The sequence below is a fragment of the Onthophagus taurus genome, chromosome 2, assembly GCF_036711975.1.
Source record: "Onthophagus taurus isolate NC chromosome 2, IU_Otau_3.0, whole genome shotgun sequence".
Taxonomy (NCBI): domain Eukaryota; kingdom Metazoa; phylum Arthropoda; class Insecta; order Coleoptera; family Scarabaeidae; genus Onthophagus; species Onthophagus taurus.
In genome coordinates, this window is record NC_091967.1 from 2,353,913 (window position 1) to 2,380,361 (window position 26,449).

The following is a 26,449-nucleotide window of genomic DNA, read 5'->3' on the forward strand; positions in this document are numbered from 1 at the left end:
CGAAGTGTAAAGTGATAGTTAATTCTTGGTATGTATAGTATAGTTGGATATTGATGTCGTTAATTATAGAATAATGTTTTTTTACTTCTGTTTTTATATCTTTTGTCATGATTCTTTGAATCAAATCTGTTTTTAGATGTTTTGGAAATTTATGTCTAGCAAATTTTGGTTTCAGTTCTTCTTCTAACCATGTTCGTAGGAATAGTATGTGTTGGAACTCCTGAAGATGCTCCGAAAGGAGCGAAACCGGTAGAGTGATAATAAACACATTTCACCTTTAAGTGCAAAATTTGTTTAATTGAATTACCCAGGTGAAAAGAAAACAAAAATGAATATTTTAATAATGTAGTTTAAAAAAATTCGAGTTTTCTTGAAAATTCTCATACAATCTCCGAGGAAGTTCATTATTCCCAGCATTATCTGTATAAGATTATACAGAGAATATTGAAGTAAAGGTTATAATACGCTGTTTATTAAAACGGAGTGTTTCAAAGCTCTTGCTGAAAGCAGCGCGCTAACAAGCGAATTGAAACATAAAACTATTGGTGGGTTAGAGATGTTATCTTAATTAAGTTTTCATCGTTTGAGAGAATTATTTCAATACAAATTTCAGGAAAAATATCATGCTCATAGAAAATCTTTTTAAAATAAAATTAAAAATATAGAATTTTAAAAAATCGTATCTCATGGACGAATTGAGATATCATTATAAAATAAAGATCATTTTAAAACGAATTTAATGTGCAATAAATAATTTTTTAATCAAGCTCTGCATATTTGGTTGTTATAGACTTGAAATATAAATTATAAAAAATTTTTGTAGGAAATGTTGCAAGTTTAAATATTTTCAAGTGTTACGGTGTTACCAACTGCTTTTATTTTTGAGAAAAAAAAAAGATTAAAAACGCGAATTACAAAAAATAGCATAAAAAACACGTTTCATAAGACTTAAAGCACTCATTTATTAAAAAAAAATTAAATTCAAACGTGTCTTACGAAACTTGTTTTTTTAATAGACTATTTTATGCATATGCGTTGCAAAATATCGAAGAGGTGTAGAATTACTAAAGCAAAATTCCGACCGGAAATTCGCCGTCACGATCCGATGTAGATAAAAAGTAAGGGTTTACAGGAAGCGATTTTTAAATGACGTCGACGTTGCGTTAGAATTCAATTATTGTTTCGCAACTCAGAATGCCGTAGTCAGCCGCTGCGTCACGTGTGCATGAATATGTATTCACCCTTAGGATTTTCTAAGAGGATCAATATGCATTTTTATGAAACGCGTTTTTATTATTTTTACATATAACGCGAACTATGTATATTTTAAATCCAAGCATCATCTATTTTAAACTCAACAATATGTTCATAACATTCTGTGCTCTCTTTTTATGTTACATACTTTGTATCACCACTTCACATGAAACGTTGCATGTATAAACGTAATTATCCACATACAACTTTGCGTGTACACTATCACCATTAATAAATTCCATTTCATTTTAAACGTTATACATAAATTCTATTAAAATCAACAAATACACCAAATAACAGAAAAAAATCAAACTTGAAAAAGTAATTTCGTGAAAAAGTGGTTCACTTTTGTTCTGCAGGACTGTTTAAATTGCTAACAACTCGCTTCGTGACCCACTTTTCCTCCGAATCCATCGTTATAATCCAGCCCATCAACTATTTACACGGGATAAAACATCGAGCTTTTAAAGTCTCACAATGAAGCTAAAGTGCGGACACCTGCGGAAATTTTGATTACGCCTGGTGAAGCTCATCACTTAACTGATTAATTTTTTTTTAATGAAATTAACCATACAATTCAAAAATGAATATTATCTAAATTCAACTCAAGGTGCTTTCTGAAAATGCAACATTCCTAAACAATATCTAAACCGGGAAAGAACACGATTTCTGAAAGAATTTTACTGGAGCGAATGCAAGAAGAAGCAGAAATTAATCAATCTGGATTCCGAAAAATCAATTTGGATTTAGGGAAAGTAAAGCAGCTATACAACACGCGGCGAGTTTCATTAGTACGTTGGATAGTCTAGGAGATGGTATTTGATGTTGACTTCGTCTGGAAAAGTGGGTTGCTCACAAAGATGATCAAAGCCAAGCTGGAAGAGAACCTAATCAAAATGACGGCTTCTTTTTTTCAAGAATAAGTACTTCTGATATGCTGGAAGCTATAAAGAAAAAGACGAGGTATGTATGTAGCTTCACGTGGAGGTGAAGTCCTTCACAGCACTTAAGTTCCAGCGGTCCCTTTGTACATTCCCACATTTTACAGTTCAATCAGGGATCAGAAAACCAACCCAAGGTTTTAATGAACGTTAATATAGAACAGAACGGTATGTTCTTTATATCCGAAATTCCTACTATGCCTACTTCAATGCCTACTAACCGCCAGCATAGCCTGTCTGCTACCTGTGCAGATTACAACATTTCTGCCAACTTTTTTGAACTCGATGATCACATTGGTTGCTACATTTATAGCAGTTATTTCGGCCTGAACAGTCGTGCAGTACGACCCTAGCGAAGTGAAAAGGTATAGCTAAAGATCGCGCGAGAAAATTTCGGCTCCGGAGCTTCCAGCCTTCTTTAATCCATCAGTGTAGATGGTCTGGTTGTTCTGAAGAAGTTGTTCTGGGGTATCGTTTCAATGCCAAAGACTATTCCTATTTTTACAATCTGCTTATTATCCACTGACCGCAATCGAAGCAACGCCATCACGGTCACCTCCCTGATAAAAATATCTAGGGGCACCACTAGAAGGGCAATATCTATTGCCCTTCGACACTGGGTAAGCACAATCGTTGCCTTTCTGGTTTTGCAACTAATGTGTGATTTCCAAGTTAGTCCTTTGTACAAGATAACGTCAAGATATGTCACCTCTGGAGCAAAGGTTAATGAACAGTTGCAGAAATGGTTTGGTGTTAAGTGTCTCAGTTTGCCAACAATCTAAAAAAGAAAGAAGAAGAAGAACATGTAAATAATTGTAAAATAATTAAGATAAATTGACATTAACTAAAATAAAATAAACATTATAAATAGTTAATTATTCTTACAAGTCTTTAACATTAGAAGTAAATTAAATGCTGGAATCTAGACGTTAAGTGTGATAAAGTAATCCAATTACAATGAAAAACGTTCGTAATTCTACCTTGGTTACTTCAAAAATGGGGGGAAAAAGATCGTTTTAGAAAATTAACGATTGTTATAACTTACCCATAAAAAGAAAAAATAATGTCACCATTAAAACCAATAATTTTAGAATTGGTCAATTTTGTTCCTCATTTCATGGTTAAATTAACTTACGAGATTCTACTGATATAAACGTATATGTCAAATCGTTTCCATCAATCCATGATGCTTCAAATCATTCTTAGTGTTGAGTAAATACAAGTGAGGACTCTGGTGAGCTTAGAAAACGAACAAGGAATAGCGAAGGAACCCTTCGGCGCGGCACAAATCCTTCTTTTGTGCCCTATTTGCAGAGACAGCATTCCGCAACGTGCCTAAGACCACCTACAGAGCACGCGGAACTTGTCACCTGCTACCTGCGGACCTTTTATTACCGCTTTCCATTCCGTTGCTCCCGCTCCGTGAAGTGTAAAATGTGAGGGAGGTTCGTTTCAAGCCTGTTAGAATCGCGTGATGCGGGCCTCCTTATATAATATAACAATGAAACGACCAATTCCAAACAACGGTTTGGGACGTAAACATTTTCTTTGTCCTGGCCAAAAGAGTTTAATCGATCAATGTGACGTAAAGAATTGGTTCGTTTAATTAGAAATTGAGCGAAAGATTTTATGGGATTATTAATAAATCACGTTAATTTATTTCCTTTTTATGTTCTCCCACTGATCTTTAAGATTTAGACAGTAACAATCATGAAACTTTTACTATATTTAGCAATCTTTTATTTCAAAAATGTAAGGGAACATTATTAACATTTATTTTTAATTTAAATTCTTTTTTAGGCACTAATCCAATCACTTCGTGACGATTTAGAACAAAATTTGGATTTAAATTCAATATTAAAAAGTAAAAATTGGATTCCTTTAGGCTGGGTTGTTTTAGTTCCAACGAAATCAAATTTAAGCGAAAAAATGGACTTTTCTCTTCCTAAATTACCCAATTTAATGAATTTGCAAAATCCTTATGCGTTAATGAAACCAAACGAGATTCATAACGATGAAAACGAAGAAGCCGATGTTAAAAATAACATTTTTAGAGTAAAAACACTAGTTAAAACCGACGATGATGATGATGATGACGACGACAATTGGGACATTAATAATGAATTAAAAGACACCGAATTAAAAGCAATGGAATTATTAAATTTGTTTAAATCGAAAGATTTTGAAAATAATGATCCGTTTAAAGTCGATTTTGAGCTTAAAAATAAAGAGCATAAACTGAAGAAATTAATTAAATCGTTTTCTATTGAATACGAAGAAAGTTATGATGATGAGTACGAAGAAATCGATGGAAATAATATGCAACCTAAAAAGGAGAAATTCAAAGTTGAGGAACTAAAAGAGCCAAATGATGAAAATAATAAAGGTGCAATTAAAGATCATGTATTTAAAGTAAAAACAATAATCGATACGGAAGATGATGACGATGAAAACATAGAAGATGAATTGAACAACGATTTGGAACTCAAAAATGCGGAACTTAAAGCAATAAAAATATTCAATTTATTTTTAAAGGATGATTTTGAAAAGAATATCGATAACGATGAGAATATTCAAGAACCATGGAAAATCGATTTTGAACTCAAAAATAAAGAACTAAAAGTTAAGAAACTAATTAAATCGTTTTCCATCGATTTTGAAGGAGATGGCGAAGAAAACGATGATTACAATGAATTAGATGATTTTAGCAATGAATCCAACAGCAAAAAGAACGGCTATATTGTACATAAAGTAAAAGAACTAAAAACAACGTACTCTGACAACGAAGATTACCGAGAAATAGATGAAAATATTAAAGATGAATCGGAGGTTAAAGTGATGAAACTAATAAAATTATTTTATATTGATTATAAACCTAACGAAGATGATTTAGAGATTCAAGTACTAGATGATCAAGAAAAAGAAGGTGATTCTAAAAATTTAAATGTTGAAACATCTAATGATGAACATAAAGAAGGTGTGATTGAAAATGAATCAAAATATAAAAACGATGTAACAAGATTGATGAAGATTCACATGGATGATTCAAAAAGATGAGAAGAAGATGTTGCGAGTTGATTGCGTTACTGGCTTTGTATTGTTCATAAATATAGTTTCTTTATATTTACAAAATATTCAATTTTATTTATGGTGCATTAAATCTGAATTCGTTCTTGAGATACGATTTTTTTAGATTTAAATTTTATATTTTAGTTTTATATAAAATAATTTCATTCATATATTTTAATATAATCTGATTTTTATTTAAATCAATTGTCAAAGTGTCGTCAAGTTGGTATTGAAAGTAAAAGCGCATGTCGTGACTTTTACTTTAATTGTGTGCCACCACTGTCTATAAAATTTTTTAAGATTGATTAAAAAACAATTTTCATATAATTTTTTTGCTGCTAAATCTACCATAAAAATGTTAAGAAAGGGTGGAACGGGATGTCAACTGTCTAAACGCGAAAGAAACTCTATAATTAGGTATTGTGAAGAAGTACAGACGGAGACACCAAATACGAATTTAAAATATATATGTGATAAAGCTTCACGTATTTTTGATGTATGTGTATTGAGTTTTAAAATTAAATTTATATTCAACATAATTGTATTAGGTTCACAGCACGACGGTTTTTAAAATTATTCAAACCTACAAAAAATATCAAACTGCAAAAAAACCAAAAACACAAGGGCGTTGTAAAATGAACTACAAAACGGATAATAATTTATATTTTATTAAAGAAGAGTTAGGAAGACAAATACAAAAATTGCATGAAAAGAAACAGTGTTTTAATCTTAATGATTTACTTAATTTTGCAAGAAATGAATGTGATTTTACTAATGGTTGATCAAAATTACATAAAATTATAAAATCTATGGGATATAGATATAAAAAGATTAGCAATAGAAAAGTGTTAATTGAACAACCACATATAGTTTCAAAAAGAATTACATTTTTAAAGACATACTTGCAATACCTAGAATCCGGAGAGTATACTTTTGTTTTTCTTGACGAAACTTGGATTTACGGAAATGGCACCCAAGTTTATCAATGGGTAAATGAAAATGAAAGATTCGGTATTCCGCAAAGAGCAGGAGGCGAAGGAAAAGGATTTACAATCTTGCACGCAGGCAGTTCGTCAGGGTTTTTGCCAAATTGCGATCTCTTGCTCAGTGACAACACGGAGCACAGAGATTATCATAAAAATATGACGTCAATTATTTTTATGGAATGGGAGAAAAATCAATTACTTCCAGCATTAAATAATTTGGGTGCGAAGTGTGCGGTAGTAATGGATAATGCTCCATATCACTCAAAACAAATCGAGAAAGCTCCAAGTTTCTGCACAAAAGAAAATGATATGAAAAAATGGTTAACTGAACATAATATACAGTTTTGGTTTGAACCAACTTTAAATAAAAAATCGTTATGGAAAATAATCCGTTATTACAAGCCTCAAATTGAAAAATCCTTTGAAATTGACAAATTAATAAGAGACCATAGCCATACTGTTCTTCGCCTTCCTCCATACAATTGCCAATATAATCCCATTGAACTATGTTGGGCGTTCTGAAAAAACTTATTACAATAAACATGTTCAGTCCAGCTCGGAGAAAAAGATCTGTCGTGTCAAGGAGACTTGGCAAAAAGCTCTTGGTCATTACACTCCGGAGATGTGGGCAAATAGTGTTCGCCACTGTGAAGAACTAATTAAAAAAGATTGGACAACATTAACGGGAAATTCATTAATAACTGATTTACCTCCTGTCATCATCCAACTAGCGGAAGACTCAGATTCTTCCAGTAATTCTGATTTTTAAATAATATTCAAATTTTAATTATAGCACTTAATTATGTTATCTTAATATATTGCTCACGAGTTTTAATTTCAAAACGTAGATATTAGCCAAGTGACGAGAGATTAGTGGCTTCGTCTTTAAAGTGACAATCAGTGACAACTTCGTTTAGAATATACACAACCTTACTTATTATTTAGTGGAAAATATTATAAAGCGTGGTCATAGAACATGGTATCTAGGGTGGTACAGACCGTTTTTTTATAAAAATTTGTCAATGACAATTGATTTAAATAAAAAACAAATTTTAGAGATTTGAATTGACAACTAGAAACTGTCAAAACACAAAATGTATTCACCTGACAAAAATGTTTCATGTATACCTCCCAAAATAAGAGAAATTGCTCAAAGTTCAATGTCCTCATCATTGTGGACCTTGTATTTGATGCTAAGAACGTGTTTAAACATTAATAAACAAAAATTGTCACATACACAACTAGAAAAATTAATGACCCAATGTTACCAACTTGAACTGGTTCCATAAAATGTTACTAAAATCTCATTACAGCATCGGATGCTGTAAGGAGTCTCATTACAGCACCCGTTTGAGTATTGTTATAGCTTTGATTATCGTCGCGAATTAGAAAATAGTATATTAAAAAGCAAGTTTCGCAAGACACGTTTGATATGCACGAATTCAAGTTCAAAAACGAGTGGCGAAGCCACGAGTTTTCCAATGAATGAGTGCTTTAAGTCTTATGAAACGTGTTTTTTATGCTATTTTTTTTAATTCGCGTTTTTATCCTTTTTTTTAACAAAATTAAAATAAATTTTGACAATGTAGGGAAATAGGTATGTAGCAGTTGGTAACACTTAAAAATAGAAATTTGAATTGACAATTAGAAACTGTCAAAACACAAAATGTATTCACCTGACAAAAATGTTTCATGTACACCTCCCAAAATAAGAGAAATTGCTCAAAGTTCAATGTCCTCATCATTCTGGACCTTGTATTTGATGCTAAGAACGTGATTAAACATTAATAAACAAAAATTGTCACATTGACAACTAGAAAAATTAATATAAATTAAACTTCGTTTTTTGCACTTTAATGGATTTTTATTTTTAATTTTTACTCAACCGGTTTCACTGTGTTTACACAGCATCTTCAGGAGATATCCTACATAAATACAAATTTTCTTAAATAAATCTCGGATTAACGTGCTAAATTAAGTGAATTCTTAAATTAATACAATAATAAAACTTACGTCAATTCCTTACAAAATATACATTAGATTCATTCATTTGGCAATTCCTCACTTGTTCCTACCGTTAGATTATGTAAATTATTCTTTTAAGTTGCGATTATGAAAGATGAAAACAGTTTAGATAATTGAAGCGTCATGGAATTCGTTGTCAAAGTTAATTTGAGGTTATGTGTTAATTTGTTTGGGGATATTTTATTTTTCCCGTTTGGCAATATATTTGAAGTCAAAACATAATTTGAGAATAGTAACGAATTATTATAACGCATACAGCAATAATTATTAAAACCACTTTTTTAAAAAATAGGGAGGAAGAGGGGGGTTTTTTAATGGTTATGGGTAGGATATTAAGGGATAGGTATGATGTCCATGAGATCCAGAGTTATTGCAATAACAAAATGACATCTTGTTTTGTTATCCTCGTTTAACCTAGGGGGATATTTTAGGTTGGTTGTTATACAGAGTCCTATAAATTGATAGGGATGGGGGGGTTGATGTCCAAGGGACCCAGAGTAGTGCGGTTGAGTAAAAATTAAAAATAAAAATCCATTAAAGTGCAAAAAACGAAGTTTAATTTATACACATAAAATGGAAAGAAAATCACCAAAAAATAGAAAAATTAATGACCCAATGTCACCAACTTGAACTGGTTCCATAAAATGTTACTAAAATCTCATTACAGCATCGGATGCTGTAAGGAGTCTCATTACAGCACCCGTTTGAGTACTGTTATAGCTTTGATTACCGTCGCGAATTACAAAATAGTATAGTAAAAAACAAGTTTCGTAAGACACGCTTGAAATGCATGAATTCAAGTTAAAAAATGAGTGGCGAAGCCACGAGTTTTTCAATGAATGAGTGCTTTAAGTCTTATGAAACGTGTTTTTTATGCTATTTTTTGTAATTCGCGTTTTTATCCTTTTTTTTAACAAAATTAAAATAAATTTTGACAATGTAGGGAAATAGGTATGTAGCAGTTGGTAACACTTAAAAATATAAATTTGAATTGACAATTAGAAACTGTCAAAAATGTTTCATGTACACCTCCCAAAATAAGAGAAATTGCTCAAAATTCAATGTCCTCATCATTGTGGACCTTGTATTTGATGCTAAGAACGTGTTTAAACATTAATAAACAAAAATTGTCACATTGACAACTAAAAAAATTAATGACCCAATGTTACCAACTTGAACTGGTTCCATAAATTGTTACTAAAATCTCATTACAGCATCGGATGCTGTAAGGAGTCTCATTACAGCACCCGTTTGAGTACTGTTAGAGCTTTCATTACCGTCGCGAATTACAAAATAGTATATTAACAAACAAGTTTCGTAAGACACGCTTGAAATGCACGAATTCAAGTTGAAAAACGAGTTTTTTAATGAATGAGTGCTTTAAGTCTTATGAAACGTGTTTTTTATGCTATTTTTTGTAATTCGCGTTTTTAATCTTTATTTTTGTCAAAAATAAAATAAATTTTGACAATGTAGGGAAATAGGTATGTAGCAGTTGGTAACACTTAAAAATATAAATTTGAATTGACAATTAGAAACTGTCAAAACACAAAATGTATTCACCTGACAAAAATGTGTCATGTACACCTCCCAAAATAAGAGAAATTGCTCAAAGTTTAATGTCCTCATGATTGTGGACCTTGTATTTGATGCTAAGAACGTGTTTAAACATTAATAAACAAAAATTGTCACATTGACAACTAGAAAAATTAATGACCCAATGTTACCAACTTGAACTGGTTCCATAAAATGTTACTAAAATCTCATTACAGCATCGGATGCTGTAAGGAGTCTCATTACAGCACCCATTTGAGTACTGTTAGAGCTTTCATTACCGTCGCGAATTACAAAATAGTATATTAACAAACAAGTTTCGTAAGACACGTTTGAAATGCACTAATTCAAGTTTAAAAACGAGTGGCGAAGCCACGAGATTTTTAATGAATGAGTGCTTTAAGTCTTATGAAACGTGTTTTTTATGTTATTTTTTGTAATTCGCGTTTTTATCCTCTTTTTTAACAAAATTAAAATAAATTTTGACAATGTAGGGAAATAGGTATGTAGCAGTTGGTAACACTTAAAAATATAAATTTGAAACTGTCAAAACACAAAATGTATTCACCTGACAAAAATGTTTCATGTACACCTCCCAAAATGGGAGAAATTGCTCAAAGTTCAATGTCCTCATCATTGTGGACCTTGTATTTGATGCTAAGAACGTGTTTAAACATTAATAAACAAAAATTGTCACATTGACAACTAGAAAAATTATTGACCCAATGTCACCAACTTGAACTGGTTCCATAAAATGTTACTAAAATCTCATTACAGCATCGGATGCTGTAAGGAGTCTCATTACAGCACCCGTTTGAGTACTGTTATAGCTTTGATTACCGTCGCGAATTACAAAAAGATTTTTACACCACTCTGAAATTACAAAGCTTTGTTATAAATCGGTAAATATGAGGCAATTAAAACGATATGTTTGCAAAATGAAGGTAATACGGGACAAAACGAAGAACTCGTCGAATTGGAGGTCCCTACACCAAAATGAAAGCCGCACACAATTAAAGGACAATTATTTTATGATTGATGTGGGCTCTAACAACGGGAAAAGGGTCGGGAAATCGATAGAAATGACCACAAAATCAATAACGTTTGCAGGTGCCTGCCCTCGCATATGTTGATAATTGTTCGGAAAGGCGACAGCAAGCCTAATCGCCGGCTTGCAATATTGATGAAGGATTGATTTCACGTTTCGTGTCGGCGGTGTTGTTGAATCCTATGGGAAACCATCAACCCGTAATATTCTCCGGACGTGAACTATCGCCGTAATTGATAGATAACAATCTTGCTTGTGATTCCTGTTATATAGCGCCTATTATTTCCGTTAATATTGGTTGATTGGGTCTATTATTCGTATTCAATAGTTTTCTATTATCTTCATTGTTTATATTTAATGATATAATTAAAAAAAAAGAAGATAAGTTTTAGTTGAATAAAAATATTCAACAAACTGGCGCTGAATAACAAATAGAGCAACTAAAATAGGTTGTTTTCATAAATATTCTATAAAAATTGATCTTTAATTTAGATTTGCCTATAGATAGGTTGCTTTTTACGATAGTTTGAGAAATAAATAGTACATGTTTAAAGAAAAATAAACTTTACCTTTTTCAAAGCTGCCAATATTTTTCTGTAGAGCTGAATAAACTAAATCGAACAGGCTTCTTTGATTCTCATAACCAATATTTGAGGTCTCGTATTATACAGAAAACCAAGGATTTGTGTTGACTCATCGCAACTGCTAATAAACCAGCTCTAAATTCATACTAAAATCATCAGTGAAAACAGCAAAAGGAAAAGATTTAATATCATCATCACCCTAGAGTACTTTAAAGTTTCATCCCTTTGTTTTCCTTTTTTACACGTTCTCCCAGCCCTACTCATTTCTAATCCCAACAGGCCATAATCACGGTTCTCGGAGTCGATTTAGCCCTTAAATCCTTTAGTTACCGCGGCGCGGAAACTGATTTTAATTAGGGTTGACGAAAACCCTTCGAAAAATGACCAATTCCGGCAGGTAGCTCGCTAATTAAAAACTTCCACCGTCCACTACCGTTGTTTTTTCCGAGTCGCAGCGGAGGGGATCGAGGGAGGAAATCGAGGGTATCCAACCCTCTATAACAACGACGCCGACGCCGCGCGGCGTCGCCACGTTCACTGCAAATACGGTTTTTGGTTCAGTCGTGTTACGACTTCATAACGTCTCCCGGACGTCCTCGTCACCCATTGATATCGCGTTTCATCACGTGGACTCATCATGCCATAACAACCACCTGTAAGTAGAAAGCAGAAAAGTTATTTTTTAGTAAATATTTAGAGTTAAGAAAAGAATTTAAATTATTGGCAAAGTTTAGTAAACCTTACGAACAAACTGAGTTGATTTAGCTTTGTGAGTAATTTGATGGAGATTTATCCCCAAACTAAACCAAATCTAATCCGCAAATCCAACCTCATGGTGAAAGTTGTAATTGGGGTGCTGAAATATGTTTGTATTCTTCCTAGTAATGTAAATTGTTGCAACATATACTAATGGCAGAATGTTTACTAATGTTAATCATGTCTTATTTGCTATGCTTAAAGAAACTTGCATTGGCCATCAATGCAAAATGTTAATGCACCTCGATAGCTTCATATGAAAAAAAGATGTTTTCTCCAAACCCAAGAAGCTACACTTAACATTCCTATACAAAGTGTCATAAACTTAACCGAGTGTGTTGCTTAACTTTTTATTGGTATGAGGAGTATTATAGATTACGCGGCGTGACCTTAAACTTGAGATTCAAGAGGAATTTCGTTAATCGGCAAATACTACTTACATTATTCACACACAAAAGTTTTCAACTAGTTTCAGCACCAAAAAGATGTAGAAAATAAGATGTTGTCTACAACTCAGAGTTGTTGCACTTCGGAAGAGTTTACCCTAACTTTAGATCTTGCTACATTTTGCATCTAATAATTTTGAATCACTGAATAAGATTTATGATCGACATTTCCGAATCAAAGCACTGGTCAAATAGAATATTTAAGGTAATTTAACGTTTATACTGTAAAATGAAAAGCACTTCATTTCGAAATGATTGAAACAATGTTTGGGTAAAAAAAGTTTTTTTGTTCTCATGTTTAAAATAAAAGTTTTAATAAAATAGCAAATTTAGATAAAAGCTTTACAAAAAAAATTGTAATTGATGATGCATTTCAGACCGAGTTGTTTCCTTGATGAGATTAAATTGCGTGGTACCTGTTTATACATAAATCAATCTGAAAAATTACTTGGAAAGATTTTCACCGGGTGATTGCTTTAAATGGGGCTATTCATGTTATTTAAAGTATGATTTTATAACATTCCATACAGAATCATAAATTTTTCTTATTACCTAAAATTGCCTGAAGCGCCGCAAATAAAAACTTCTATCGTACACGCGAAAACAAGTTTATGACAAAGGAATTTGGTTTGTGAATAAACTTTATGACAAAGGAATTTCGTTTGTGAATAGAACGTTCTCGCGAGAATACACGTCTCGAGGTTTACCAAGACGTGTGTTACTTCCGTTAGAAGATTGCAACGCGCTTTCAGCTATGCATTACACGTGCCGCACTCAATTTAATTTGTATTGTATCGATACCGGTGGTTGAAGTGCTTCCGCTAATGGTATCTCTGTACCGACGGAGTTTGAAAGCGGATGTGTTCCAGATATGAGTGTTAAATGGAACGTGGTCCTTCTATTCTTTATGGTTTTTATTCTTTCAACCTTTTTTAACAATTTATTTTACTATTTTGAAATTATTGTTAAATTTGATTTGTATGCACATAAAAGTTGGAGGAATACAAATGTACAGGGTGTCCCGTACAGCGCACGGAGCGGCTGTATCTCTAGAACGATAAGACCTAGAGGTTTGGGAAAAAAATCCTTATAAGCAAAGTGACCAAGAGAAATAGCTGGAAATTATTTTGAAGTTCAGTAAACAAATTTGAGTTTCAGAAACATTTCTGATACATATTATTTCTATCGAAATGTTTCTGCAACATACAGCTGACAATTACGGTACATTACTAAGATGTTTCATTAACGGTTTTGAATCATTTGTGATAAGTAAATACGTTTACCAATCTACGAAAATGTCTCCTAGAGATATTCAGCTTTAATTTTTTTCTTTCCATCTTATCACACGAATGTAAAACCACATACAGGGTGTATCAGGTGTGAGTAGAAAAAATTTGAGGGGTTATAGGTCCCCTTTTTGTGAATACAAAATTCTTATAATACAATGTCCTATTCTTTAACATTCTTAAGATGTGATACGATAAAGTTAAGAGTTTGAAAGTTTAAGTATGTACTGCTGTATAAAGAATTATACTAAGCAGGCTTTGCTTATGTATATTAATTTGACACATAAAAGTTATTTTTGAGATATTTTTTTTAGAAGTTGTTTACAAAAATATAAAATTTACATGTTGTAATCTGAGTGGGTAGCATCCATTACACGCAAGTTGAATACTATACTTTATCTACAACTATTTAATTTTGAAAAAAAAATCAAAAAAAAGGAAAAAAAAATAAACTTGATAGACATTTCAGACATAACTTCAATATAAGAAAGCTGTCATTTCTGTTAATATTTTATTTTTTGATTAGTAGGCCGTGTCAGAACTGTGGAAAAATGGCTTCATTATTCAACACTTTGTCAGTCATAGGTAATGCGTGTCATTACCCGTCAAAAATCAATTGTATAACGAATAGATAATTCAATAGTTGTAGATAAACTTACTTATTGTATTAAAAACAACAAAATTACAAAACTAGAAACAAATTGCAAAATAAAGCCTGCTCAGTACTCAAACCTGTGAACCCTTAACTTTATGGTATCATATCTTAAGAAGAACAAAGAATGGGACATTGTGCTATAAGAATTTTTTATTCAGAAAGGGGAGACCTATAACCCCTCAAATTTTTTCTACTCATACCTGATACAGCCTGTATATATTATTATTATTGCTGCCGGGCTGAGGAGGGCGGCCCCTCTCGTTACCGCGACCTATAAGATCTATTGTAACTTTAGCCCTCCAAAGGTTTAGGGCAAATGTAGGTCCTTAATGAACCTTAGTATTGTCCTGAGGTCTTGAACCTTTATGTCGGTAGGTAACAGGGGAGTTTTACCGAAGACGTTGTGCCTTAGACGTCCTCTGGCGACGTAATTGCACAGTATATGTTCAGCAGTTTCTGACTCGTCGTTGCATAGTCGACAAGTTTGATCCTCAGCTTGTCCAATGTGGAAGAGGTGGTATTTTAGGGGCACATGGCCGGTCAGGTAGCCTGAGAGCGTTCTTAGATCCCCTTTGCTGAGGCATAAAACCTCTTTGGTTTTGTTTTGCGACGGAGTTATCATACTCTTCGCTTGTCTGTGACCTGGAAGTTCTTTCCAGCGTAAGGCTATCTTTGAAGCCTCCCAGTTGTTGATTATTTGTTTTAGGTGGCTTTTTTGTAGTCCACATCCAGGTTGGGGTCCAATGAAGGGCGTGTTTGCTGCCTCTTTGGCCAGCTTGTCGGCCTTCTCATTGCCCTCAATGTTGCTGTGACCTGGAACCCACCATAGGGTAACATCATTGCCCCTAGCGAGTTCTCTCAGGTTGTTGGTGCACTCTCTGATCAGTGCGGAGCCACACGTGTAGGCCTGAATTGCCTTTAAGGCGGCCCGACTGTCTGTGAAAATGTTTATGGATGCACCTTTTTGTCCCTTCTGTAGGTTCAAAGCGGTGCAGAAGTTTATAGCAAGAACTTCTGCTTGGAAAATTGTTAAGTCCGAGCTGAGGGGCAATTTGATGTGGCTATTTGGTCCACTGATGCCCATGCCTACTCCAGATCTTACTGTCTTTGAAGCATCGGTGTACCAGGCTAGGGCTCCTCTTTTTAGTTGAGGCCCTCCTTTCGCCCAATCATCCCTGCTACTAAATATGACCTTATACGGTTGGTTGAAATTGTATTCCGTCGGTATAAGGTCCGTTTTAATTTCAATCAGGTGATTTAGACATGGGTCTTTGAGGATCTCGAGGTGTCCTCTGAGATTACCCTGCATCAACTTGAGTGAAGAAACTGTTTTCAGTGATAAGGCACTTAAGGCTGCCTCCTTTGTATATATATGTGGAGCGGTGTGAGACCAAGTAGGGCTTCCAAAGCAGCCGTCGGACAGGATCTCATTGCACCCGTTATGTTAAGACATGCTAACCGCTGGATTTGTGCCAGCTGTTGTTGAGCTGTCTTATGTTTTGTTTTTGGCCACCAAACCAATGAGGCGTAGGCGACCATGGGTCTGATTATTGCTACGTAGGCCCAATGAGCCATTCGTGGTTTGAGACCCCAGTTCCTTCCTAGGAGCCTGCGGCAGATCTGGTTTGCCATGATGGCCTTTTTCCTCACCTTGTCTAAGTGTGAGTTCCAGTTTAGTTTACTATCAAGTATTACCCCTAGGTATTTAGTTTCTGTTTTGAGGTTAATAGTTCTGCTTTCAATGGAGGGTGCTTTTATTTTTAGCTTCCTTCTCCGAGTGAAAGGGACTATTTCGATTTTATTGGGATTGATGCTGAGCCCATTGCTTCTGCACCAAGTACTGGTGAGTAGTAGGGCTTTCTGCATTAGCTGAGTTATGATTGAATCATATTTACCTCGGATTGTGATTACCAGGTCATCAGCATACCCTTGTATCTTAAATCCGTTTTTAGTTAGGATGTTCATCAAGTCATCAACTACCAGGCACCATAAAAGAGGTGATAGCACTCCCCCTTGGGGACATCCTCTTAGCGCCTTTATAGTCAGCGATTCGCCTCCCAGACTGGCTGTGATTTGCCGACTTTTCAACATGGCTATACACCACTTGATTGTCGACGGATGTATGTCTTTTGCGTTTAAAGCCTTCTCTATGGATTCATATGAGGTGTTATCAAACGCACCCTCTATATCTATGAAAGCACAAAGCAGCCTGTATATAACTATATAATTTTATGATTGCAGGAGAAAAACAGCCAAATTTAGCGGGAATCGCGATCATACCTTATAAGTTATGGTTTGACCTACGGAAAACGCAAAATTCTTTATCTACGACTGCTTGGATAAGTCATCATTACCGCACTCATTTGAGGTGATTTGAGTTACGTAATGAAGTTCATTATCGCACTGGTTTCATTACGTAACGCATTTTTAGCCTAATCAGAACAGACTTAATTTGTTGAAACGAGCAACAATACAAAAGAAAAAGTGCTATCTACCTACAGAGAAACAATACTATTTATTATAAACATTAATTGTTATGTTTTTACATTGCAAAACACTTATTCCAGATGAGTAAACATGTTGTTGAAACTGACAATTCAAAATTGTCAACAATCATTTCAAAATATTTTTATAAATGTCAAATAGATTTTTCTAAAGAAATTGATTTTTTAGTAATTTTTAGCAGTCGTAGATAAAATGCTGTATATCACACGTGGGTCATAACCGTCATAACCGACTTGTAATATAAATAACTATTACATACTTTTTTTAAATAGTGTTCATTAGCCGTATTTTCATTAACTAAATCTAGTGGTGATATATAAAAGAACTTATACAAAACTTGCGCCATTCTAAACCAATATTCAAACGATTCGAACTGAGAACAGTAGAAAACATACAATAGAACAAGACGCTGACCGCGTCACTGCGATGTAGATATTCCAGACATGTTTCAGACACATTTGTAGAGAAATGTTTCAAATAAAATGTTTCTGCTACATATTTTAATGATATTTCATAAATATTCCTACTGAAATGTATTTGATACATATCATTAGATACGTTCTGTAGAAAGCGTACCTGTCACATATATGAAACGTAGTTCTAAGATGTTTCATTTAATTCACTGTACGTTAAAATTGAAATGTTTCCCAGATGTTTCTTGTTTACTGGGTAATATCTCCTAGACCATTCAACCGATTTGAATATTTTCGGTATTGTTTGAAAGAGCATTTTATACTCTTTTTGAAGATATTTTCAGTAAGACCGTTTGTTTTATAACAAATGAGCTAGAGGACGTTATCTGCAGCGATTACATATTTTTGTGATTTTTGAAGAAAAGTTAAATGGAACGATACTATTTACTTCACAGACCCTTAGTCACCATAAAATTTGCTAAATTTTAGTGAAAACCGCATCTCGATATCGCCACCCGTTCTCGAATTATAGAAGAAAATGTTAAAAACTCGAGTGCCATCAATCGGATCCAGTTACCTCATCGAGAAAAACAAATCACATAACCATGGTAACTGTAAACATGTCATTTACTAACGCAGAAGCGTATGATGATTTATTTTCAATGTTTCGAATACGATGCAACTGCATGGCAAAAATGTGCAATGCAATTACGACAAAGAGAGACATTTTTCTCTAGAAGTGTTTTTAAGGTTGACTTAGCGATTACGGAAAACTGGCAACGTGTAGCCCATTCAGACATCTCTATGAATTCGTAAATCACATTGGTGCGCAATGTGATCCCTCATAATCTGGGAACTCCGAAAACAATTATCCACAAGAGTTCTCAAGAGAATAATATCTCCACCACGTTGTTTTACATCAGGCCTTAACAGATACCGATTATGATAACAGAATGAACTATTACCATTGACTTTTAAATATCATTTGGACAAATCCAAACCTTTTATCACAAATGCTATGGATGCATGAAGCATCTGTCAACAAGCTGATGTAAACTTGCATAATATGCATTCTTGGTTTGAGCAAAACCCATATTGCTTTCACCCCTTTATCTATTGGGTAGACTAAACGATCTGACTTTTCAAGAAAAACCAATAACCAGGGAAAATATGACAAAACACTAAATACCAGTAGAAACGTGTCCAGGGCCGAGACTAGATTAAATAAATGCATCGAGGTTTATGGAAGGCATTTCACACATTAGTGAGTTATTTTTGCCAAAAATTTAAGTTATTCTAAGTGTTTTGGTTTATTTTGTTTTATTATCATTGTTGATGTTTCATTGATCCGTTGACTTTTTAACACGCCTCAAAAGTAGTTTCGAAGCAGTTCTAAGCTTGGATAAAGTGTGAAGGAAGGTTCTAGATAATAAAATTATTGTTCTCTCTTATTTGTTTCTTAAGGTAACTTGATCCGATTAAGATATACGAATTTTTAACATTTTCTTTTATAATTCGAGAATGGATGGAGATATCGAGATGCGGTTTTCACTAATATTTAGCAAATTTTATGGTGATTAACGGTCTGTGAAGTAAATAGTACCGTTCCATTTAACTTTTTTTCAAAAATCACAAAAATATGTAACCGCTGCAGATAACGACCTCTAGCTTATTTGTTTTAAACCAAGCGGTCTTACTGAACATATCTTTTAAAAGAGCATGAAATGCTCTTTCAAACAAGACCAAAAATATTCAAATCGGTTGAATGGTCCAGGAGATATTAAAATGTAAACATTTAAAAACACATTGGCCTCCCCCTCTCTTATTATGACAGATATGAGACATATCGCAAAACAAAAGCGATGCGGTATTATCCAAGCTACTAAATGATGTTGTCAACGTTATAGCTCATCGTCTAATTTTCTGAGATAGCGGGAATTTTATGTTTCTCTATGGCAGTTACGCCCCCTAGCGGTCGAATTACGAACTTCAAAATAATTTCCAGCTATTTCTTTTGCCCACTTTGCTTATAAGGATTTTTTTCCCAAACCTCTAGGCCTTACATATTATCATGGGTACAACTATTCAGCGCATTGACGTTGAAAAACTCTTAAAATCTTGTCATTTCACTAAACATGGTCTTCATATGAATAATAATAGTAAGCGCAGAGTTCTGAAGGAAGTGGCTTATTTAATTGATCCCAATATGATGGTGAATGAATCTGTGAATATTTCTAATATCATACCAATAAACTTAGGCAATTCATCCAGCACTGCTCATCCACCAAGGTCTCTGGATCTTTTGGTAGAGCTACCGACAGTTCTTCATAGTGAAAGCCTCTACACGTGCAACCTCCAGGATGGTATTGGGTCATCATCTCGTGAGTTGCGTGATAATTGTGTGTCTGATGTGTCAAGCGTGCGGGCAAGTGATGTGAGTCAAGATATTTGTTTTTTAGTCAAGAGTCCTCAACGTTATCCTCAGAAAGTTTGAAGATTATCCATTTCAAAAAATAAATTTAATAAATTAGAGGTTTTAGCTGCCCACTATAAACCGGATTTATTGTGCATATCGGAACATTGGGCTAAGTCGGAAGCGCGTGATGTCATAAACATGCGTCATTATGACTTTGTAACTGGCTATTTTCGTTCTGTAAGATCCCACGGGGGGTCCTTAATACTTGCCAGAAACGGCTTGACCATATCGTTAATCAATGTTGAAAGTTTTTCATCGGAAATGTCATTTGAAGTATGTGCCGCACGGGTTAAATTTATGGCTAAAGATGTTGTATGCGTTTGTGTCTATCTGCGTTACTTTGTTCTTTATTCTTAAAATTCCAAAACATTGTTCTATGCGGTGATTTTAACATTGACATTAATAAATTCAATAGGGAATCCGATCTTTTGAAAGATATTTTGAGCTCATTTGGTCTACACGGTCAAACGAGCGAGCCAACGCGCATAGCTATTAACAAAAACAACCGCATAGCCAATTCAACATTGGATTATATATTTACTAATTTACCGGCGCGTTTCTGCACATTTACCGTTTTTGATCCTATTATAGCGGATCACATGGCTTGTTCACTCGAGGTTCTTTTTGAGCCGGTAATTGATGTGGAGATAGAGGCGCCTGTGGTAGTAAGGCGTCGTGTGTTGTCAAATTCGAATCTTGCTAAGTTATATTCGTAATTACGTGATTATGATTGGTCGGATATCTGTTCAAATATTCAATTCGACTCTTATGACCGTTTTTTGAATGTATTTATGGTTTACTTTGATATATGTTGCCCTATAGTTTCTGGTCGTCCTGGTGGTTGTAATAGAGCTCCCTGGATTACAAATGATATAATAAGTGCTGGCAGGGAACTTAAAGACGTGTTTTGGATTATGAGCAACGGTTATCCGGAGTTGCGTAACTTATATAATGTTAAGAAGGGTTCATATAGAAAACTAATTAATGAAACTAAAAAGAAACATACTATGAAACAAATAATAGAGTCATCGAATAGAAGTCGCGCAGTGTGGCATCGTGTAAATAACCAATTGGGTAAAGGAAGGAAGCAAACTAGTTTTCTGTTGCGTTCGGATGATGGTCATATGATTAGCGACACTGCGCAGATCTGCTCAACATTTTCAAAGTTTTTCACAACATCTGTTGAGGAGAAGGTAGAGTTGATTTATGTACCCAATAGCATATTTTTGCATACTATATCCTCCGCAGAAATTCTAGCGGCCATCAAGCGCTTAAAAAACGTACGCTCGACGGGTTGCGATGGCATCGGTGTGAGTGTAATTAAGTATGTAGCGTCTTGTCTGATCGAGCCCCTTAAGCATGTATTTAATTTTTCTGTTTGTTCTGGAATCTTTCCCGGGGCGCTGAAAATTTCTCGGGTCATTCCAGTTTTCAAGGCTGGTGATCCTACAAATGTCAACAATTTCAGACCAATAGCGATAACTAGCGTTTTTTCAAAGATATTTGAAAGCATCGTCTCGGAGCGAATTTTGAGTTTTCTGGACAGGTACAATGTTGTTAGTAGTGCTCAGCATGGTTTTAGGCGGGGCCTGTCTACAGAGACTGCGTCATTGAATTTTATTGAGTTCATCTACGATAACCTGGATAAAGGTAATTTTGCTGTGGGTCTGTTCTTCGACATGTCGCGTGCGTTTGATTCGCTGCCACTAGTGTACATCATGCAGAAATTGTATGCTTTGGGTTTGCGAGGCACGATTTTAAATTGGCTTCAATCATTTCTGGAGGAACGAAAAATAAAAGTGGTCCTCTCTGGTCAGGAGTCATCGGAATCAAATGTTCGACTGGGAGTTCCCCAGGGCTCAATCTTGGGCCCATTAATTTTTCTATTGTATATAAATGACCTTCCTGAGTATCTTTCCGTTGTCCACATAGTCATGTATGCCGATGACACGTCAATTGCCCTGGCGTCGAATGATGCTGATATGCTTTTTTCTAAAGTCAAGCATACCGTTGAATCATTTGATGCTTGGTGCAAACAAAATCGTATTGTTCTTAATCTAAAAAAGACCGTGTTTGTAAATTTTCATAAGAGGAGAAGGCTTCCGCAAGCCGATGATATCATTCTATCAAATAGCTGCAAGTTTTTGGGTGTTTATCTAGACGAGCAGCTAAGTTTTGACAAACATGTTGATCATCTGGTTTCGAAATTGAACTCGTCCTTCTATGCAATTCTGAAGTTGAAGGGATGCCTCCCGCTATCGGGATTATTAGATGCGTATTATGTTATTCGCATCTCTCATACAATATATTATTGTGGGGAAGATCGACGGAGTGGCGGCGTGCCTTTGCAGCACAGAAGCGCATTATAAGATTAATCTTCGACCTAAACTGCAGAGATTCGTGTAGAGATACATTCAAGGCCAATTCGCTTCTTACTCTTCAAAGTATATATATATATATAAATCTGTTGTTCATGTGCGGGAGCATGTCGATAGATACCCTGTCATGAAACACAATTACGAAACTAGATCTGATAGTTTGGTGTGCTTGGGTCATCATAAGACGGCTTTCTTTGAAAAGAGTCCACGGTATGATTTCCCAAAGCTCTATAATAATTTGCCATCTGCAATTAAAAAAGCTGATACGCTTAGCTCATTTAAACATAAAGTAAAAATGATGCTTGTAGAAAAGGCGTTTTACGACCGCCAGGAATACTTGTCATTTAATTTTAGTATTAGTCCTAGTCAACTAGCATAGGTCATACTTCATAATTTAATTTCTCTCTTTCTTTGTTGAATATTGTGTATGTTGTGTATTATATATTGTATGTGGTTTGAACTTGTCACATCTACTATTTGTAGCCAGGTGATTAAATAAATTATTATTTATCACAAATGCTATGGATGCATGAAGCATCTGTCAACAAGCTGATGTAAACTTGCATAATATGCATTCTTGGTTTGAGCAAAACCCACATTGTTTTCACCCCTTTATCTATTGGGTAAACTAAACGACCTGACTTTTCAAGAAAAACCAATAACCAGGGAAAATATGACAAAACACTAAATACAATAGAAACGTATCTAGGGCCGAGACTTAAGCAGCGCTTTTTTTTCGTCGAAACTAGATTGAATAAATGCATCGAGGTTTATGAAAGGCATTTCGCACATTAGTGAGTTATTTTTGCCAAAATTTAAGTTATTCTAAGTGTTTTGGTTTATTTTGTTTTATTATCATTGTTGATGTTTCATTGATCCGTTGACTTTTTAACACGCCTCAAAAGTAGTTTCGAAGCAATTCTAAGCTTGGATAAACTGTGAAGGAAGGTTCTGGATAATAAAATTATTGTTCTCTCTTATTTGTTTCTTAAGGTAACTTGATCCGATTAAGATATACGAATTTTTAACATTTTCTTTTATAATTCGAGAAAGGATGGAGATATCGAGATGCGGTTTTCACTAATATTTAGCAAATTTTATGGTGATTAACGGTCTGTCAAGTAAATAGTACCGTTCCGTTTAACTTTTTTTTAAAAATCACAAAAATATGTAACCGCTGCAGATAACGCCCTCTAGCTTATTTGTTTTAAACCAAGCGATCTTACTGAAAATATCTTTTAAAAGAGCATGAAATGCTCTTTCAAACAAGACCAAAAATATTCAAATCGGTTGAATGGTCCAGGAGATATTAAAATGTAAACATTTGAAAACGCATTGGCCTCCCCCTCCCTTATTATGACAGATCGAATTACGAACTTCAAATTAATTTCCAGCTATTTCTCTTGCCCACTTTGCTTATAAGGATTTTTTTCCCAAACCTCTACGCTTAACGGGACACCCTGTATACTAATGTAACATGGAACAGAGATATGTTCGGGATGGAGTTATACACCTAACAAGGGCTGTACATTCGGTACACCTGCTATTGAAACATCTTGTCGACGTCGAGTTAACTCGTTAACCCTGTTTTCGTTATTCCGACGTAACAACCTTGTCTGTATCGTTGTGTTCATGGCAGGTGACCTGATGTCTCTCACGTATCGATCAACTGCTATTTTGCAAAAAGTAATTTCATAGTTGGTATCTTCAGCGAAGTTAATTAAAATTCTTTCACGAAAAGAAAATTTTTCTATTAAGTTAGGTATTTCAAATTTATTATTTATTCTTTATTATATATTCTTCTACGTATTAGAACTCGGGATGGTCTCCGTTGTTTTCGTGATTTCGTTCCGAACTTAACAACATAAAAGTTTAATGAAAAATGTAAGAGCAAAAATGATGTTAGAAAACATTTAATAAATGCTCTTTATTGTTTACCCCATTTGAACGAAATGAATTTGAATTATTTATATAGTACTCTTCATATTCAATGAGTACACGAGATTGACATCAAGATAGCGACAAAGAGCAGACGGGTAAGGTAAATACTTGAAAGGAAGTTAACAGCTAAGGTAAACACGTTTTCGTAAAATTTTAACAATCACTTCTTTAAGTCCTAGAAATATGCAAAATTAAATTTCTACTAGCTACTAGCTAAGTTGCTAGTTGATAACTTATGAAGGGATGCAGAAAGCCCTCACGAGACTCTCCTTAAACCTACCTCAATTGAGGTTCAATAAAGAAATTTAAAAAGTTTGTCTAAAAATTAGAATCATTTTTGGCTGAATAAATATCCAGTCTAAATTTTAAATAAAATTTAAAAGAACCTGAAGCATTGCGCAATAACTTTGAAGTCCTCGAAGAAACCTCGTTTTTCAACATTCATAGATGTAAAATAAGGACAACACAACCTGGACGTATATCGGTTTTAATCTCTAAAGTTAAGTGGCAGGAGTTAAAGTGAGTGGTATCCGTAAAGGAACTACGACAAGGGTCGTGTTGAAGCGCAAGTGCTGCAAACCCTTTTACCTTCCTACGTTAATCCAAAATCCGGAATATTCATCAAATTGAATATGTGCATGGATAAAAATTTGAAACTTCTAATATTTGGTTTAGTATTTGATTCTAAAATTTGAAAAATTAGATATACAGGGTGTTTCTGCAAGTCGTAGCTTAATTTTAATCACAAATACTAGAGCTAAAATAATGACTTCAAAGTTTTTAAACATTTTCTTTAATATTTTCAATATGGTTTGTCTTAAAAAGATAAAATTTGGCAAACAATGTAATGTCAGAGAGAATGAGAAATCGTTTACGATCACTTTTGAAAGTATGCAACCACGTGTCAATGCTATACAGGTGTCCACAAAGATTATTTCCTTAAAACTTTTTTATTATGTTGTAAACCCTTAAAATTTCTATCTGATTCTAAAAGCTTATTTTGTTTTAAAATTATTTTCACTCTTACAAATTTTTGATGCGTCGTTTTAGAGTTATTCACAAAAAGATACAACCTCGTCCATGAAATACTGTCATTAATGGTAGACGCCCATGAAAATAGATCATAAGTAAAGTAGTAAAGCAATATGTCAAATTAATGGACGTAAAAAAGTATATTTTCTAAAGACGCAGCATCAATAGTATATTTTTCCATCATAGTATGACAAAACTGTACTTGCAACAATTTTTAATTCTTGTACTGTCGACAAGTGATATGGATACAATTCGTGTGGCACACATCAAGCCGTACATTTGGATGTTCCGAAATGTCCGAACTGTATCATCAGTTATTTCTAATATCATTTCACCAGCCTATTTCATTTCATTGCCTAAATACTCTTCCAAAGTTAAACGCTCTTCCAAGCTCACTAAAATTGTAATTATTTGCCATTTTAAACAACTATTACCGACTGACGAATTTTGGGTAATGATTTGACAGTTGCTTTACTGCCCCAATTACAATTTGTTTTCATAGGCACCTACGATTAATGAAAACATACCATAATTGAGGTTTTATCTTTTTGCGAACGATGCGTCTAAACAAAAATTTCGAAGAGTGAAATTAATTTTAAAATGAAATAGGCTTTTAGAATCAATTGTAAAATTTAAGGGTTTATGACATAATAAAAAAGTTTGAAGGAAATAACCTTTGTGGACACCTGTATAGCATTGATCTCGTGGTTGCCCATATCTTAACCATTTATGGGTTTAGCCCAAAAATTTTTACACGAATCATCATCATTTTAACTCTAGTATTTGTGATTAAAATTATGCCACGACTTACAGGAAGATCCTGTAAATCATATTATAAAGATACATCTCTATAGAGTTTTGCCAGCATAATTACTCGATCTGCACTTCAATCTCCATCCCTCTGCATATACACTCGAAGGATTCCTATAAAACGGTTTTACGTAAAGTCGTAAACGGGAGAGCGTTGAAACAGCCGTTTTACGACATTTCCAAGACCATTAACCTGCCACAACTGAAAAATGTACAGCATAATTCGTATTATTTATAGCCGACGCTTTATTATTCAATTCAGGCGAAAATATCCCTTCATTAGTTTATCT

At 34.2% G+C, this 26,449-nt stretch overlaps 2 protein-coding genes and 1 long non-coding RNA gene across 5 annotated transcripts in view; 2 read left to right on the forward strand and 1 right to left on the reverse strand.

Annotated features, from left to right (window-relative positions):
- Positions 1–1,610: 1,610 nt before the first annotated feature.
- Positions 1,611–11,452, reverse strand: LOC139428889 (uncharacterized). Of its 3 annotated transcripts, none has more exons than XR_011639552.1 (3): positions 6,961–11,434; positions 3,241–6,905; positions 1,611–2,973 (listed from the first exon to the last, which is right to left on the reverse strand). It is a non-coding gene; the product is annotated as an uncharacterized lncRNA (long non-coding RNA). The 3 variants fall into 3 exon arrangements; XR_011639553.1 differs by having other exon boundaries at positions 1,611–6,905; positions 6,961–8,175; positions 8,264–11,431; XR_011639551.1 differs by having other exon boundaries at positions 1,611–6,905; positions 6,961–11,452.
- LOC111417935 (protein phosphatase inhibitor 2-like) lies at positions 3,868–5,372 on the forward strand. Its single transcript, XM_023050367.2, has 2 exons — positions 3,868–3,947; positions 3,996–5,372. Exons 1-2 carry the CDS (start codon positions 3,906–3,908, stop codon positions 5,250–5,252), a joined length of 1,299 nt encoding a protein of 432 aa, XP_022906135.2. The 5' UTR covers positions 3,868–3,905; the 3' UTR covers positions 5,253–5,372.
- Positions 11,453–12,008: 556 nt separating the features above from the next.
- Positions 12,009–26,449, forward strand: part of LOC111420813 (serine/threonine-protein kinase 32A) — a 63,454-nt gene continuing 49,013 nt past the window's right edge. Inside the window, exon 1 of the mRNA XM_023053858.2 lies at positions 12,009–12,116. The gene's annotated coding sequence lies outside the window, so the exon portion shown is untranslated. The remainder of the gene's footprint in view (positions 12,117–26,449) is intronic.

Coding starts and splice junctions, on each gene's coding strand:
- LOC111417935 (XM_023050367.2), top strand. CDS start 3,906: ATGAAACTTTTACTATATTTAGCAATCTTTTATTTCAAAAAT. Junction 3,948..3,995: donor CAATCTTTTATTTCAAAAAT/GTAAGGGAACAT, acceptor ATTCTTTTTTAG/GCACTAATCCAATCACTTCG.